At 33.0% G+C, this 17,148-nt stretch overlaps 2 protein-coding genes and 1 pseudogene across 2 annotated transcripts; 2 read left to right on the top strand and 1 right to left on the bottom strand.

Annotated features, from left to right (window-relative positions):
• Window positions 1-7,052: 7,052 nt before the first annotated feature.
• LOC106292738 (probable BOI-related E3 ubiquitin-protein ligase 2) lies at window positions 7,053-8,221 on the top strand. The gene is made up of 2 exons (XM_013728388.1): window positions 7,053-7,391; window positions 7,464-8,221. Exons 1-2 carry the CDS (start codon window positions 7,266-7,268, stop codon window positions 7,953-7,955), a joined length of 618 nt encoding a protein of 205 aa, XP_013583842.1. The 5' UTR covers window positions 7,053-7,265; the 3' UTR covers window positions 7,956-8,221.
• A 4,037-nt stretch (window positions 8,222-12,258) lies between these two features.
• Window positions 12,259-14,031, top strand: LOC106327174. The gene is made up of 2 exons (XM_013765284.1): window positions 12,259-12,616; window positions 13,046-14,031. Exons 1-2 carry the CDS (start codon window positions 12,329-12,331, stop codon window positions 13,844-13,846), a joined length of 1,089 nt encoding a protein of 362 aa, XP_013620738.1. The 5' UTR covers window positions 12,259-12,328; the 3' UTR covers window positions 13,847-14,031.
• A 341-nt stretch (window positions 14,032-14,372) lies between these two features.
• On the bottom strand, window positions 14,373-17,148 carry LOC106323017 (annotated as a pseudogene).

Here is a 17,148-nt window from a genome sequence, read left to right as displayed (position 1 = left end):
TTTGTATATAAATTCGATTTTTGGATTTATAAAAGATGATTTCATATTTTAAAATTAATTTTGTATTTATAAAATATTTTTTTTATTTATAAACACTATTTTATTATTTTTTGTATTTATAAAAACTATTTTTAAATATACAAAACGTTCTTTGTATATAAATTCGTTTTTTGGATTTATAAAAGATGATTTCATATTTTAAAATTAATTTTGTATTTATAAAATATTTTTTTTATTTATAAACACTATTTTATTATTTTTTGTATTTATAAAAACTATTTTTAAATATACAAAACGTTCTTTGTATATAAATTCGTTTTTTGGATTTATAAAAGATGATTTCATATTTTAAAATTAATTTTGTATTTATAAAATATTTTTTTTATTTATAAACACTATTTTATTATTTTTTGTATTTATAAAAACTATTTTTAAATATACAAAACGTTCTTTGTATATAAATTCGTTTTTTGGATTTATAAAAGATGATTTCATATTTTAAAATTAATTTTGTATTTATAAAACATTTTTTTTATTTATAAAAACTATTTTATTATTTTTTGTATTTTAAATATGTTTTCTATTTCAATTTTAATTTTATATTTTCGAATTTCAATTTAAAAAAATAAATTTATAATTTTTTTTTTTAATTTTGGAAATATTCCGAGGAAGTTTATCCCTCGGAAAATTCCGACGACATCTTCCTCCGAATATTCCGAGGAATTTCCGGCGAACTTGTGGTCCTCGGAAATTCCAAGGAAATAGGATTTTCTCGGAATTCCGTCGGAAATTTCCGAGGGATTTCCGAGGAAATATGAATTTCCGAGGAGTTATTTCCGAGGACTTTTTTCGTCGGTATGTCGTCGGAATAGCGTTATTCCGACGACATACCGACAATTTTTTCTCTCAGTATGCCGCTGTTTTCTTGTAGTGATAGAGCAATGGAGGAGAGTGATGTAGCAGTTGTACGGGGTAAGACTAGCTAAGCAAGATTTTTTTGCTCCTGTGTTTAGAAACGTACAATACCAATAATCCCGTAGTAGTTACAGGTTCTTCAATTATTAATTGGTTTATCGATTGCATAACTTCTACGTAATATATGGCTAATTTAAAATGTTCTTTAGTATTATTTTTTTGTTTATAAATAGTTTATTGTAAAGAAAGGGTCCTTTAATACATGCGTTAATAAATTAGAGTGAAACCCCAAGTTTGCGTTTAGTTATGTAATTATTTCACTCGGTTCTACGTTTAAAATATGTAACATGTTTTAGGTGAATTGTGGTTTAATTTTCGAGATTTAAATCATTAAATGGTGTGAAATTGAACCACTCGGCAAGCACGAGAATTGGCTGTAAATGAGAGTGGTGGTGTCACGATGCGTATGTGGAAAAAATTTTGGTCGAACGCGACGCAAGGCTTTTATGTGCAGCCGACTGTATAGTATTGTCCTATCAAATTATCAATTCGCCCATTCACATTATGCAAACACGTACTTTAAAGGGAAGTTTAAAGGGAAACTTCGTAGATATAAACACGGGTTGTGTAAGAACTAGGAGCCTTATTTAGATATTTAATTATCTTTTAGGACGATACGAATTAAAAATTGACGGGTCGGTGTCGTTTTGTGCAAGATTTTCAAAAGTATATTAGGTTAATGTCTGCTTTCACCGTAAACCACGAAATTTTCGAGATGATCTCCTTTGATAGGGAAACAAAAAAGGTCGAGATCCCCTAATTACAGTGATTTATGACCATTTTGTTGTCATCTTTTCATTTTACTAACGTCTATTAATTTTCAACGTTCACCTGATTAAACTGATCAAGCTACAAAAAAAAAAATCGTGTACGATGATGTTACATGCCATGCGATGATGTTAGATAAATCGTGTTCTTTTATTAGTAGCTAACAACGAAAGTCAACATCGTGTTTCATTTAATCAAATGTATCAATATATCAACTACACATAACACAATGGTTCAAAAACAAATATGTACACAAGAAAATTATTCCTCAAATATCTCAATTACATTTTTGTATCAACGTAAATAGAGCTTCAGGTAGGTCTTCAAACAAAATTAGAATACACACAAAACACTCCAAATTAATAATTACCATTCTAGTATACAAACTCTCAATTTTTAAATTGCTGAGAAACAACCTCTCACACAAAACCTATAGCATCTAGTTATAACCTATAAAACCTTCTCTAAAGATATTAATATGGTTTTACATTTTATCATATTTTTCTTTACAATATCAAATTGAAAACTAATTGATACTATTGTTCAATATTGTTCTTGGATTTATAAAAATTAGAAGTAACAAAAGAATATTTGAAAATTATGTCTTTGAAAATGTGAAACGAAGAAAATTGCACCAGTTATTATAGATGTCTCAATCATGAAATGAGACAATGCAATAACTATGCAAATAAGTTGGGAGTGGAATTAAGGCTTTGACTAGTGCATGTGTTATATTTGATTAAAGTTGTGTTAGGAGCATAACTCAAAAATGTTACCAATCATGAATGTTTTTTTATTTATTTTTAAGTTAATGTTTGAGTTGAAATGCATTATACTTGAGTTATAATTTTAAGTTATATATCCCTTTTTACAAAATTTCTTAGTTTCTTCAAATTATTTAAACAGACAATTTTTTTATTATTCAATTATTAATTATGTTTGGTGCTTCAAAAAGTTATATACATATTTTTTTCATATATCCTAATATATTTTATTAAATTTATGATAATTGTTATTACTATTATATTTATAATATATTTTACATAATACATAATTCAATTTATACATCAAAAATATTACCAGCAAATTTGTTATATAAATATACAATTTATACCACATAATTATAATAATTTTGTAACAAAAGATTTTCTTTAAATTAGACGCAAGTTAACAGAATATAGTTGACTGAAAATATCTTATCAATATTGTAATTTATCATTAATATTCCTGAACAAGTTACATGCAATGCAGAAATATATATATTAGTATGATGTGTTTTCACTAAACATGCGGCTTCAGTTAATTAAACCAAGCCAATTTTTTTGGTTATCAGTTAACTATTTTTGAGAATTATAGAAAAAGAACTGAGCCAGTTTTGGTTATGAGTTGACCTGAGAGGTACCCTTTAGATTTCGTACATCTCTCCGTCCCTGAACGTTTGGTAAAAACCCTTTGGCCTATCAGTGCTTTTGATCAGATCAGAGACTTGCATCACGCGTACTTAATCACTTATGAGCAAGTTAGAAGTGATAATTGGCGACTAATGCTAGCGAAGTATTGGGTATGGATGATGGATCTGTGGAAGATGCAATGCATCGTAAACGTGTCGGCAGATACAAGAGGTGGGGATTTTGTCCTTCAATATTTTTATTTATATTATGCGGTTTCTTTTCTTTTTCTGAGGGGGAAACTAAACAACCAATCCACCTCCCAAGAAACAGGCGACACACACTCGGATGATAACAACAGTAGCCAACAAATGTAAAACATTTTTAATATATATAACTGATCCGCGCAACCGCGCTTATATTTTTTCAATTTATATACATAGATATTTATTTTATATCATTGATGATACATATTTTTAACGTTAATCATATATCAAAATATTTATATAACTTTTTCAAATACAATAATTTCATAGTTTATATGTTATAATTAATCAATTGTTTAAAATCGTCACCTGCATTTGTCGCTTCTTATTATATATTTATCTTATAGTATTTGCATTTAGTTACTAAAAAATATTAATATATGCATGAAACAACATATCTGAAAATTATTTTGTGTTTAGTTTATACTAAATTCTGATCCACCGTCCTTCAAAGTTGGATTTTTGTTAGCAATATTTTTTATGTTTATTCATTTTAGATAATATATTATTGTATATACAAAATTTTAAGATATGTTAATTTTATACATGTATTATATAGTTTGGGAATATCAAGCTGTTCTATCATCATTTTAACATAAATATTTATATTTATAAAAATAAATTTATAAATTTATCAATTTAATATAATTTATCATATTTAATTCAATATAATAGTTTATTTTAACACGATTTATTATTATTATAAAATATATAAAAATAAAATAAAATTTTTATTTTTCATTTTATAAACGATAATTGAATATATATCAATGCATAATAATAATTCTATTTAAAATTAAACTATATTATTATTAAAGTAGTTACAAAGATTTTATATTATTAGCTTTAGTGAATATATGGAACTTACCAACATAATTTTTGGTTTTATTTTTAAATTTGAAATTTATATATGGAAGTTAAATTAAATTGGACCTACATAATAGAGAAAAAATATTTTGAAATATTGTCAAGAACAACAAAAATATTTTTAAAAGAGAAACTATAATATATCATACTTACAAACTAATTTTGTAGTAAATATTTTATTTGAAACAGAAAAGATATTTATTTCTAACAAAATCTTTGAAAGATCTTTGAAAAATAATCAATTTAAATTATTATTATCATTAAAATATAATTAAAATATTTATATGATTTTAATTTTCGTTCATAAATCAAAAATAAATCTAATTTGAAATTCTAATTATATTTTATGATAATTAAAATTTAAGTTAATTAATTTTTGAAAAAAAAATTTATCCTGATTCTGAAAAGATTTTCTTAAAATTTTTTTAAACAATATGTATTTGTATTTTAAATAAAAAATAAAGATATTAAAAGATATGGTGATTAAGTTATGTAAAATTTTATAAACATTCTAGAGGATGATCTAAATAAAAAAATCACACATGAACAAAGTCATGACTTTTGTTTTAATATATAAGATACAAAATAATTATTAGAGGATAGAGAGACATTTTATAGTTGAAAAATATATACCACATGGTTTGCTCCATTCCTATAGCATGTGTATTATGTCATAATTCATAAATATGGACCCTTCTCTCCATGTTTTATTTTCTTACCGTCCAAAAGCCATTCCATGAAAGAAACTGAAGAAAATAATTCTAATACAATCATATAATTAATTAATAGTAGTACTTAACTTATAAATAATTGTTAAAAAGGCTTTTGTTGCATTTACATTATGTTTTCCTGCTTGTTAGAATTTGTGAGCCATTGTTTGATTTTTCTTATCTTTTGAGCATGCGATAGCAAACGGTAATAGAGCCTAGATATATTGATCTATTAGATATTTGGTAACTTGGCACCGTGAGAGCTAGATACGTACGGGGTAATTTTAAGCCGATAGCCTATTGGCAAGAACCTACGGTTTGACGCATGAACATCTAAATGGATGTTATTCGTGAACTTTAATAAATAAAAAACTATGTTTAAATAGGAACGTAACTGTAAACAAGAAGCTTGATTGTATAAATAAAGTTCAAGTTCTTGCGGTTAAGGTTTTATAAAAAAATTATAGCTCGATGTTGAGATCTTGCATGGATTGATTGCACGCAACGCAATACTGCTAAGCCAACATTAAATTAAACTTTGACATTTCTAATAGCTAACCCTTATCTGCCTATCCAAAATGACAACTAGAAAGTGCAGCGTATTACGTATATATATAAACTGTTAAGGGCATCCCTGATCTCTGAGACCCTAACTATAACCGTAACCATATAAAATTTTACAAGTAATTATAACTTTCGCGACGTGGCATGCTAAGTGGGAAAACTAATTTTTCTTTTGTTGGTTTCCGTCAAAGAATCTTCGTCCTACATGCACTATCGTATACTATATTATATATGGGTTAAGCGACATGTTCGTATTTTCCAGAAAAAAAAAGATTATGTAATTACAAGAAACGTGTATTTCCAGCTCTTGACAGATACATGCATGGCGATGACTTACCAATACACATCTCAATATTCATGTGTTTCTTTGTCTTTTTTAATGTTTTATAATTGTCCTTTTCTTCTTTCTAGAATACGATGTTGATTTGTATTAAAATTGTTGAATACATAAGTTTCTCGGCTTAATAATATAAACAGACACTGAAAAAGTCAAAAAACTGAGACACGAAGTTTAAACTAATTTCCTTCTACTAATGCTCAAAACTGCTCGGTTGATATATGCATGCTTTACAGTTTACTAACTAAAATCACAACTCATATTTTTAAAAAGTATATACGAAAATAGGGAATATCTTCATTTTTTGGTCACTATGTAAAATATCTTTTAGAGTGTTAATTTTTATTTCCCTAAAATACATAATATTGAAATTTCCTATAATCCCAGAGTAAACACAATCAAATTGCTAACATGAATTTATAAGAAAATAGCAATATTAGCTAGTCATTCAACTATCGTTGCTTAGTCAGACCAACCATCGTTGGATTTAAATATTCAAAGTACATAGTTTCATGGTCACCCAAAGATAACGTTCCAACAGATTTGGTTATATATTTCTATAAGAGTTCATTTATTCAACGCATATTTCATTCCGACTAAGAAAATTTTCTTAGAAAAAGCGACATTATATCAATTTGAATTTTAAAATTGCTAATCCATATTTGACGAGAAAATTTTCAGCGGTCAACTAAAACGTTTTGGATATGATTTTCTTGAATATGGCTGTTGTAACCTATTCAAGAACAAAATAATTGGTAAATCGGCCAACGTTTGACTAAGAAAATTACAATTACTTCATAAATAGAATGACAGGAAATAGTGGTAAGAAAATAGTAAAATATCATATTATTCAGGAACATCAACTGACCAATTCAGAGTAAACAATAAATTTAAAATCAGAGAAAATTAAATTTTTTAAAAAAGAGAGAAAACAGTGCCCTGCCATAATTCCACTTGGACTAGTATCCTTTTCACATAAATCGAAAAAGCCAAGAAATCATCAATTAAGAAAAAAAAAACTAAACAAAAGACAAAACGGCTCTGGCAAAATTTCTGACCTTGGAAGATAAAAGATACTAGTTCAGTCACATAATCAGCATGTGTACGTCGTTTCTTTATCGCTAATATTAAACATAAACCAAAAGTTATAAACTTTACCTATATATATAAAATAACAGTCTCTCCCTCTCTCTCTCTCCTTTTCAAGTTTGTCAGCTACTTTACTCCGTTCATCTTTTCTTCGATTCTCATCAACACATATTTATAAGGTGGCCTTTACATGCATCATTGTATCGAAAAACCAAAGTTTACTTCCCGAGAAAGTCTTTAATAATCAAGAAAGATCGTTTCTACTTCTCTCTCTGTTTTTTTCAACGTCAACCAAATCGGTATGGAAGAGTTGTACATGAACAATAACAATCTCCAGACGCAGAAAGACTTCAGCCACCAACAGAGCTTTTTAGACGCTCTTATGGAGAAAGAGAGGCAAGAGATCGACCAGTTCATCAGAACACAGGTTCGTAATATCAAAATCATTATTTGATGTTTTGAAAACATGGGCACTGATAAAGTTTTGATCTTTTGGCAGAGCGAGAGGTTGAGATACGCGTTGCGAGAACAGAGGAGGCAAGAGACGGAGACGCTGCTGAGGCAAATGGAGGCGAAAGCTTTGGTTTTGATGACGCGGAAGGAAGAAGAGATGTCGAGAGCGCTGAGCAAGAACGTGGAGCTCGAGGATCTGCTGAGGAGAATGGAAGCTGAGAATCAAACGTGGCAGAGGATGGCTCGCGAGAACGAAGCAACGGTCGCGACGCTTAGCTCGACGCTGGAACAGGTGAAAGAGAGAGCTGTGACGTGTCACGACGACGAAGGGTCGTGCTGCGGAGGAGATGATAGTGTTCCGGGGAAGAGGATGATGAGTGGTTCTTGTTTGAATTGTGGGTCTAACGGAGAGACGAGAGTGCTGTTTCTGCCGTGTAGGCATCTCTGTTGCTGCACGGAATGCGAGGCTGGGCTTGTTCTTTGTCCGATCTGTAGCACTCCCAAGAAGAATAGAATCGAGGCCATTATTACTTTCTAGGGGAGAACTGTTTCCCGGTGAACGGAGAGGTTTTTACACCGGGGAGCTGACGTGGCAGGGAAGTAATGGTGGTCTTCGAGAAGTTTAGGGGTAAAAAGGGAAAGTTAGACTAGGAGGAAAAGGTTGTCAAGAAGTAAATTCTGATTAGGATTATTAAAAAAAAATAAAAAAATCTTTTGTTTGTTTGTTTGTTTCTTTTGCATCCAATGGAAATATGAAATCCTGCTGGATTTTTATGAACATAACCCATATATTTTCTTTCTATATGATGAATTTTTTAATTCAACTCTTATGTGGTTCATTTTGTCTCATCAAATCTTTTAAAAAGATTTTTTCTGGATTTTGATGGAACATAATCCATATATTTTCCTTCTATATGATGAATTTTTGAATTCATTTCTTATTTGATTTATTTTGTTTGATCAAATCTTGTTTTTAAAGAAATTTTCACATATATTAGTATTTACATATTTCAGTGTTTTATTTATCTATTTTTTCTTAAACTCGGATAAAATGCTTCCGCATAGTTATCAACTGACACACATATTCAATCTATTAAAATATTTCGTATCAGTTGACAAAAAAAAAAAATATTTCGTATCAATGTTTATAAATATATTTTCTGTTTTGTGAAACCAACAAAATAACTAAAACAAATGAATTTGAGTAAAATAGAGAAAAGAGGTGGGAGTAGAGTCCGTAGACACGCTTTGTGAAACCAACAAAATAACTAAAACAAATGAATTTGAGTAAAATAGAGAAAAGAGGTGGGAGTAGAGTCCGTAGACACGCGTATTGGAAGAAGCTGGAGGTATTATTGGGGTGCTCAATAATCAATACACTATAGTACGGTGACAAGAGAGCACAAAGTTGAAAGTAGGGGAGAATCACAATTTGGCCTGCCATAGGACTGAGTCTCGCGCTTTCCTAAACAGAAACGCTTGAGCCCTCTTCCATCATGGTATCTAGATCTTTGTTTGGACAGATCTGTGCTACCTATGTTTTCTAGATAACGTAATCTAGTTTATTGTATAGGTTGTACTATTATACTTACCATTCACAATCTGTCAATAAATAACGCAATAAGATTATTATCAAAGTTGGAGATCTTGTGCATCACTACTTGATTAACTTATAATGGAATAACTTGTAACCTCTGTGATATATATTTATGAATATCAACTGTGGTAAAAAAATTCATAGACGTGATAGATTTGTGTTCATGTGTTCGACACTATTACCCATGGATTTTTGTTACTGAGTGTTTCAAATGCTAATTCGAGAGATTTTTGCATTAAAAAGATTCTTCAGTTTGTGTGTACAGAGTCGTGTATATATTTCTAGCCTATCAATTTTTTGTTGGAAAACTATATAGAATTTAACATAAAACAACTAAACTATAGAGCTCAGCGGCCTTGATCTAGGGTTGCAGCAACATATACTTTTGTAGCCTTGTAGTTTGTAATGTGTTTCGTGCCATTAGCTTTGCTAATAAAATATAACTAGATTTCGATTCGCGTAACCGTCCGGATTTTTGTTTTTATTTATTTTTATATAAATATTTTGTTTTTAATTCTAAATTGATATATATTATAATATATATGTGTCTATCAATTTTTAAAACATAATAAGTTTACTGTATATTTTTTTTATTAAATAGATTATTTCAAACTTTCACATGTATTTGTATCGGGCAACTCATCCTTGTCTTTTTCTTTGGGCTAGGAACTCAGGAGAATGTTCAAAGCGATAAGAGATTCTTCTATATATATATTTTCAGATTATTATTTCATTATTAAAATCGTAACTATATACATAAAGATTAGTAAAATATTGTTTTATTGTCAAATTCAAAGATATTGTAACATTTCACAAATTTAGATTTTTTTTAAAAATTAAACTTTTCGCTTCATAGATTTATATTATTGAGTAAATAATTAAAAATTTAGTTTTATGTTTAATTTTTAAAATAAGTTTAAAATTTGTTTTAATTGGTTTAAGGTAGTAAAAATTATCATTGTTAGATAATATGATTTTTGTTATTTAAAAAAAAATCTTTATAATTTTAAAATTAACATCGACAAATATTTTAATATTTATCATATAGAGGTATAATATTACAACATTAAATTATATCTATTTAATTTATATTATCTATAAATCCAATGTATCATCTATTGTTTAAATCTAATTATTGATAGTCCAATCAAAATTTCTGGTAAGCCTAAAATTTAAATGATAAGATTAAAGATTAAATATAACATGATTTTCTAAAAATATGTCCATTAGATTTAATTTTTTTTAAAAATCACATGAATCAATGTTTTGACTTCTGTTTTAATATTATAAAAGATAGTATTGACTCATCTATGTCTAAGGCCCAAACTAGCCGCCTACCTTTCGACTATTTGTTGAAAGCCGAAAAGCTATAAACCTAATCAAGATTTATAATCCCTATTCTTCTAGTTTTTGTTCCAGTTTTACCTTCCTCAAATCTCACAGAGACAAGAGTGTGTGATTACAAATTGACCATGGCCCGGCCCATTGGTTTCCATAATTGTTGTTGGACGAGCTCAACCCCACTCATGCACTCGTTGATGTTTCCATAATGTTCTTTCTGCTACGACGTCTTCTTGACAACATGGGAGCACAACATTTTCATATTTCTCTTGGCAGTAGACAATTGGAAATAGTAAATTACAAAGAACAACTAATTAAGTCTTTCCACAATAGTTATAAACTAACCATGAGAATTACATTTATTTAACTAGCTTGATTCAAGTACTCGTATCCGCGCACACAGTCAAATTACATCCCTCCACTACTCTATTAAACCTATAAGATTCAAGATCTAATTTTTAGATCGTTTCAAATTAACTAAGCTATTTTAATGTGCGTGTTGCCTTTGTCCAGCCTACTTTTGTTTTTTTTTTCTTCTATAAAATAGATGTATTCTAGCTGCTGAACTCTTCGTAATTGTAACATACGTGTTGTTTGTTATCGTCGTAGAAATATAATTCTTAAAACCTATGACATGTGCGGCCGATGTGCGACCACACTCGTATAGTTGCAAATAAAAAAGTATTGGAAAATACAAATAGTTGAGGTATTTATTTGCAATTATCCAAAACGTTAATGTTATAGATAGTTATTATGCTCACGTATTTCATATTTGGCCACGTAGAAGCCTTTGTAAGCTCATAAAACATTTTGATTATTGACTTACGAGTTACGACTGCACCACTATATTTATACGCAACGCACGTACATATATATACCAAACTCGATATAATAATTTGGAGGATATAATATAAGAAACGAATAAGATATTGAAAATTTTACTTCGGTTGTTAGGGGATATGTAGGTAGGTAAAATCATATAAGAGCACCATTAATGCTTGGGGTGCTTAAATTTTTTTTTTTTAGTTTTTTGTTTGATTTTAAAAAAAAACGAACTAATCGCGGACCGTCACGTGTCAGTGGAACCCGTGGAACAGTGCAAACACTGAAAAAACACGGCGCTTGATCTAGCGTCTTTGGCGTCGCTACTTCCTCTTTTACCATGGAACCCACCCCTTAGCAGTTGTCTAAGCGTCCCCGTTAATGCTGCCCTAAAGAGACGAGACGAGCGAAGGGAGAAAAAAAAAAGAAAAAGTCTGCAACGTGGATTCCATATCTCGTTGCTTTACTTTTCCTTTGTTAGGCGAAGTATTTGACATTTCAATTTCATTATCATTTATTGTTCGCCAAGTAAATTACATACGATGGAATGGGCGAGACCATGGGTTCTGGAACTTTATGATATACATTCGATCACTATATCAAAGTGCTCTTGTTTATATAATAAAGGTCAGATCACTATATGTATAGTATGCTTTTTGCATTATCGTGCATTGGCCTGAAAGTAAATTACATATTTGTATAACCTACGATCGAATGGGCTAGACCATGGGTTTGGAACTCTTAAACATCTTATTTTTCAATGAAATCCCTTAAGTTGCCCCAAAAAAAAAGGGTATGTTGTTATATCAAAATGCTCAGTTTTTAAATAGTTAAGTTAGATCTAACTTTGGTATGTTAAAAAAATAAAAATGTAAGCATATATGTTAGGTAAGTCAGCTTTTTACATAAGAATTGTCGACTAGATTTACTTCCTAAACTATCGAATATTCGAAATTAAATATGTCCCTTATATACAAAGCTTATGCGATTCCGTGATTTATTTCCCCCAAAATTTTATTTCTTATTTTTTTTTTGTAATGAAATAAAGAAATAATTACTTTTTTTGAAAAAAAATCGTATATCCATTTAACAGAAGCGCACGTACTCCCTCAATTTTTGAGACTCGGAGCTTTGTGGAAGGAGAAGACGCCATGGAAAGGCTTCTGCAACCACCGTCTTCCTCCACGATTTCGTCTCCCAAATTCCCATCGAGGGCTTCTCCTTTCCTCCCTCGTCTCCGCTCGTCGACCCTCGGCTTCCTCTCCTCGCGCCGAGTCAGCTCAGTTTCCTGCAGCAGCTTCTGGAACCAATCGGCTTGTACGCCTAAGAGATGTAATCTAGCTATCAATTCCTTGAATGGGCCTCCTTCTTCTCGGGAATCGAAACCTAATCCTGGATCTCTCCAGCGGATCGTGGGGGCAGTTTCTGAGAAACGAAAGGTAATGACTTTCTTTGGGGGTTTAGGGTTTTGATCTGATTCGTTGTGAGATAAAGGATGGGAATTGAAATTGGGTATATAGTTAGAAGATTCCAAGAATATTTGAAAAAAAGCTCCAATTTTGTTGGGTTATATGTTTGGAATCAGGTTCTCTTTAGTTTTTAGGATTCTTCAACCTTAAAGGTTGAGACTTTGTAACTCATTTCATTTCAAATAGGTCCAAAGGTTGAGACTTTGTAATTCGTTTCGTTTCAAATAGGTTCAAAGGACGAGACTTTGTAATTCATTTCATTTCAATAGGTTCAAAGGTTGAGACTTTGTAACTAGTTGATAAGGGCAGAGTGTTGTTAACGCCTCTCTGAACTTGTAAGATCTTTGTATGATCTGTGTATGTGTGTGTGTTACATTCTTCATGGGTGTTTCTTTGCAGACATTATCTACTGGAACGGTGATACTAATCTCTGCAGTAGCTGCGCTTCTGCTAAACCCTCTTCTTGCACCACCTGCTTTCGCCAGCTTCCAAACAGCAGCTAAAACCGGATGGCTAGCAAGCGCCTGGACTGGCTTCCTCGCCGGTTGTTTGCATACTCTCTCAGGACCAGATCACCTCGCTGCTCTAGCTCCGCTTTCGATCGGACGCACGAAAATGGAGAGCGCTGCAGTTGGAGCTCTCTGGGGATGCGGGCACGACGCTGGCCAAGTCATCTTCGGCCTACTCTTTCTCCTGCTTAAAGACCGCCTCCACATCGAGGTGCTGCAGACTTGGGGTACAAGAATCGTGGGGCTGACGCTCGTCATCATCGGCGCCATGGGGATCAAAGAAGCTTCGGAGGCTCCAGAGCCTTGCGTGGCGTTGGAAACCGACATGAGCGGGATTGTGCCGACGGAGAAAGAAGCTTTATCCCCGCCGCTGCCTAAAAAGAAGAAGATAGGGTTTGCTACGTTTGCGACTGGAGTGGTTCACGGGCTGCAGCCTGATGCGTTGATGATTGTGTTGCCTGCGTTGGCTCTGCCGTCTCGGATAGCAGGGTCTGCGTTTCTGATAATGTTTCTGGTCGGGACGGTTGTGGCGATGGGGAGCTACACGGCGTTTATAGGGTCTTGTAGTGAGGCGTTGAAAGAGAAGGTGCCGAGGATCACGGAGAAGCTGACTTGGGTTTCGTCTCTGGTTGCTATTGGTCTTGGATTGGGGATTGTCATCAGCCCTTTCTTTGGTTTTAGCCTCTACTGAGAAAGTTTTTTTTTGGTTTATTCATTTTAGTAGTTGCTTGTATGAACACAATCTCATAATCTTTGGTTTTGAACTCTCTTCGGAGAAGACTATTTCGTGATTATTTTTCTTTTCTTTTAAGACAAGTTTGGTTTTTTTGGTTTGAATTATCAAACAAGTGGATTTAAGTGTAACCTTTTTTTTTTCTTAATCATCAAATGAATTCTTTTCTCTTATCATGTGTTACAGTTAACAACTCTTGACTTTGATACAACGTTTCTTACATGAGGCCAATTCAACAGCACATATTGACAACAACTCTAAAGTCTCTGTACCCACACAAATGACGTAAAGATTCTATGGACTTTGTTGTCTTTATCGTTTCATACTTTCTCTACCCTTTTCTCCATGAACATGGGTTAATAGGACTATTGTTGGCAGTTCTTTGACCATGTGGTTTTTTTTACGTTTTAGCGTAATAAACTTGAGTATGTTATGAATCTAAATTCTAGACGTTTGTCAAGCTCTTGTCAAATAACACCGATTATTAATTATAGATCTTTGATGTATTATTCTGATAAATATGAGACCAGTCTAAAGTCACAAAAGACAACACAGAAGGTTTACTATTACAACATAGCACATAAGATCCACATGGTGAAGATTATATTATGGCATATCTGCTATTTTTCCCTCTTCTTTGGATATTATCTTCTCTGCCTATTAGAACCAAGGACCAATCAAGAATCCTTTTCACTCATCTTAGATGTTTGGTCTCACGTTCAGATGGCTCGCCAGCTTCTGCCCCAGCGACTTGTCAGCCTGTTTTCACAAATAGTTTAACCATTTTCAAAATGTTACAAGCTTTCACAACTTTTAACTGTTGTGGCTTTAGAGGATCAGTGATTCTAAGATAGATCTACAGATTATATATACCTGAGACCAGTAAGAGATCCAGATGCTGCGGATTTCATGTGTGATGCGAGGGTCTGATAGAGCTTCAATCCATCTACGGATGAATCGTTCTTGCCTGTAGTCCAAATCAAACCATAAAAAACATTAAGAACATGTATTATGCATTGTATATCAGAAAAAAAAAACAAACAATGGCTACCTCTCAGGTGGGAAGTAACGGTATCTCTCTCCAGGCTCCTTAAAGTTGTTCTCCTTCTCAATAACACACTGCAAAAAAGACACTGAACTTTCAGATCATATGTTCTTTTGGGTGAACAAGTCTTCATAGGCTTGAGTTGATTACTGACCCTCTCACGTTTTCCAGCGCAGACAGCAGGTGGAGTTGGATACTTCTCAGCATGACGAACCGGATTATACCTTGATGGGAAGTAGTTAACCTGTACCAACAATATTGTAAGATAATATTCAATATAAAGATAATGATACTATCATATCACATACCTCCTCGTCCCTGTGCATGAAGTTCATGAACCCTTCATGATGATTATTATGATGACCACATTTAGGAGCATTAACCGGCAGCTGAAGGTAGTTAGGTCCAAGACGGTGTCTTTGAGTATCGGCATAAGAGAAGACACGCGTCTGAAGCAGCTTATCATCAGAGTAGTGTATCCCCGGAACAATGATCGCAGGACAAAAGGCAAGCTGCTCATTCTCCGCAAAGAAGTTATCAATGTTCTTGTTCAACACCATACGCCCAACGGGCTGAAGAGGCAGAAGATCCTCAGGCCAGGTCTTGGTCACATCGAGAGGATCAAAGTCGAACTTATCTTCATCAGCAGGGTCAATGATCTGGATAAAGAGCTTCCACTCAGGGTAGTTCCCAGCAGCAATGGAGTCGTAAAGGTCCTGAGTGGCGTGGCTGTGGTTGGTTCCTCCTACACGGACTGCATCTTCTTCTAATAGAGACTTGACTCAGCAAGTTGGTTTCCAGTGGAACTTGACGTAGTGAGCTTTGCCGGATTTGTTGATGAGCATGTATGTGTTGACGCCTGAGCCTTCCATGTGTCTGTAGTCCTGTGGGATGCCGATGTCGTCGAAGAGGAAAGTGAACATGTTGAGGCTCTCAGGGTGGTGTGAGAAGAAGTCAAGGACTCTCCAGTTCTCTTGGATGTGAGATTTGGGGTTTGGTTTGAGGGCGTGGACCATGTCAGGGAACTTCATCCCGTCTCGGATGAAGAAGACAGGGAAGTTGTTTCCGACGAGATCAAAGTTTCCCTGCAAGCAAAGAACGAATCATTTGCACCATTTTTATAAAAGAGCATTCATATAAATCATGGCAAGACAGCGTCATATTCACACAAACACTAACACTAGATCATAGTGAACAGACTAGGTCTTCGCCTGTCATAATCATTTGTGCTGAAAAGAATAAAGTACCTCTCCAGTGTATAACTTGACTGCGAAACCGCGAGGGTCTCTCAAGGTCTCGGGGCTTCCACGCTCGTGGATAACGGTGGAGAAACGGACAATGACTGGAGTTTGAACGCCTGGAGCTCTGAGGAAGTCGGCACATGTGAGGTTGGAGATGTCATGAGTGACCTCGAAGAAACCTTTAGCACTGGCTCCTCTAGCGTGAACCACACGCTCGGGTATACGCTCCCTGTCGAAGTTGGCTAGCTTCTCGACCAGATGGTAATCCTCAAGAAGGATGGGACCTGACACAACAACACAATTAGAAGTGTAACATAAACATTTATAGATTAACTTTATTAATTTAAAAAAAAAAAACTTTATTTAATTATTACATATGATGAAACAGCCATAGTAAGATATATACCTCTAGGTCCAACGGTCATGGAAGAGTTGTTGTTCCATACAGGAGCACCAGAGTTGGTAGTGAAGAATGGAGAGTTGTAAGAACTCGCCGGCCGGTACTGCAATAATAAATCATCATCATCAAAATCAACCAATGATTCGAAATAATAATTCAAAAAAAAAATCGCAAGTCAAACCGTGATGACATAAATGAATCTCCATAAAACTTCAAGAAATCAAGATAGGGAAATGGAAGAGACAAAATCATTTGCACTAATCGTATTTGATTCACAGGTTCGACTAGAAGAGAGTCATAGATCCTCATCGACACCAATCGAACAGTTCTAGAGACTAAGAATACGAAACTGAAACTGACGCACGGGTGCCAATACCAAAGCTAAAACAACATTTTGAACGACGGCGAACACATAAGACGAACAAGCTAGTGACAGAGAAAAGGGAGACTGGAGAGAGTTGTTACCTTGTAAGGATCCATATTCGTTGAGAGAGAGAGAGATTTAGGACAAGGAGATGGTGATGATGGTGATAAACTGATAATTATAATATTTGCTTCCCCTATTTATAAATGG

This window comes from Brassica oleracea, chromosome C1, assembly GCF_000695525.1.
Source record: "Brassica oleracea var. oleracea cultivar TO1000 chromosome C1, BOL, whole genome shotgun sequence".
In the NCBI taxonomy this organism is placed as follows: Eukaryota; Viridiplantae; Streptophyta; class Magnoliopsida; order Brassicales; family Brassicaceae; genus Brassica; species Brassica oleracea.
This window is presented reverse-complemented; position numbering and strand designations above follow the sequence as displayed.

Excerpts from the sequence above, each read along its gene's own strand:
- LOC106292738 (XM_013728388.1), top strand. The coding sequence starts at position 7,266 with ATGGAAGAGTTGTACATGAACAATAACAATCTCCAGACGCAGAAAGAC. Across the intron at positions 7,392-7,463 it reads ACCAGTTCATCAGAACACAG|AGCGAGAGGTTGAGATACGC; the intron begins GTTCGTAATATC and ends ATCTTTTGGCAG.
- LOC106327174 (XM_013765284.1), top strand. The coding sequence starts at position 12,329 with ATGGAAAGGCTTCTGCAACCACCGTCTTCCTCCACGATTTCGTCTCCC. Across the intron at positions 12,617-13,045 it reads CAGTTTCTGAGAAACGAAAG|ACATTATCTACTGGAACGGT; the intron begins GTAATGACTTTC and ends GTTTCTTTGCAG.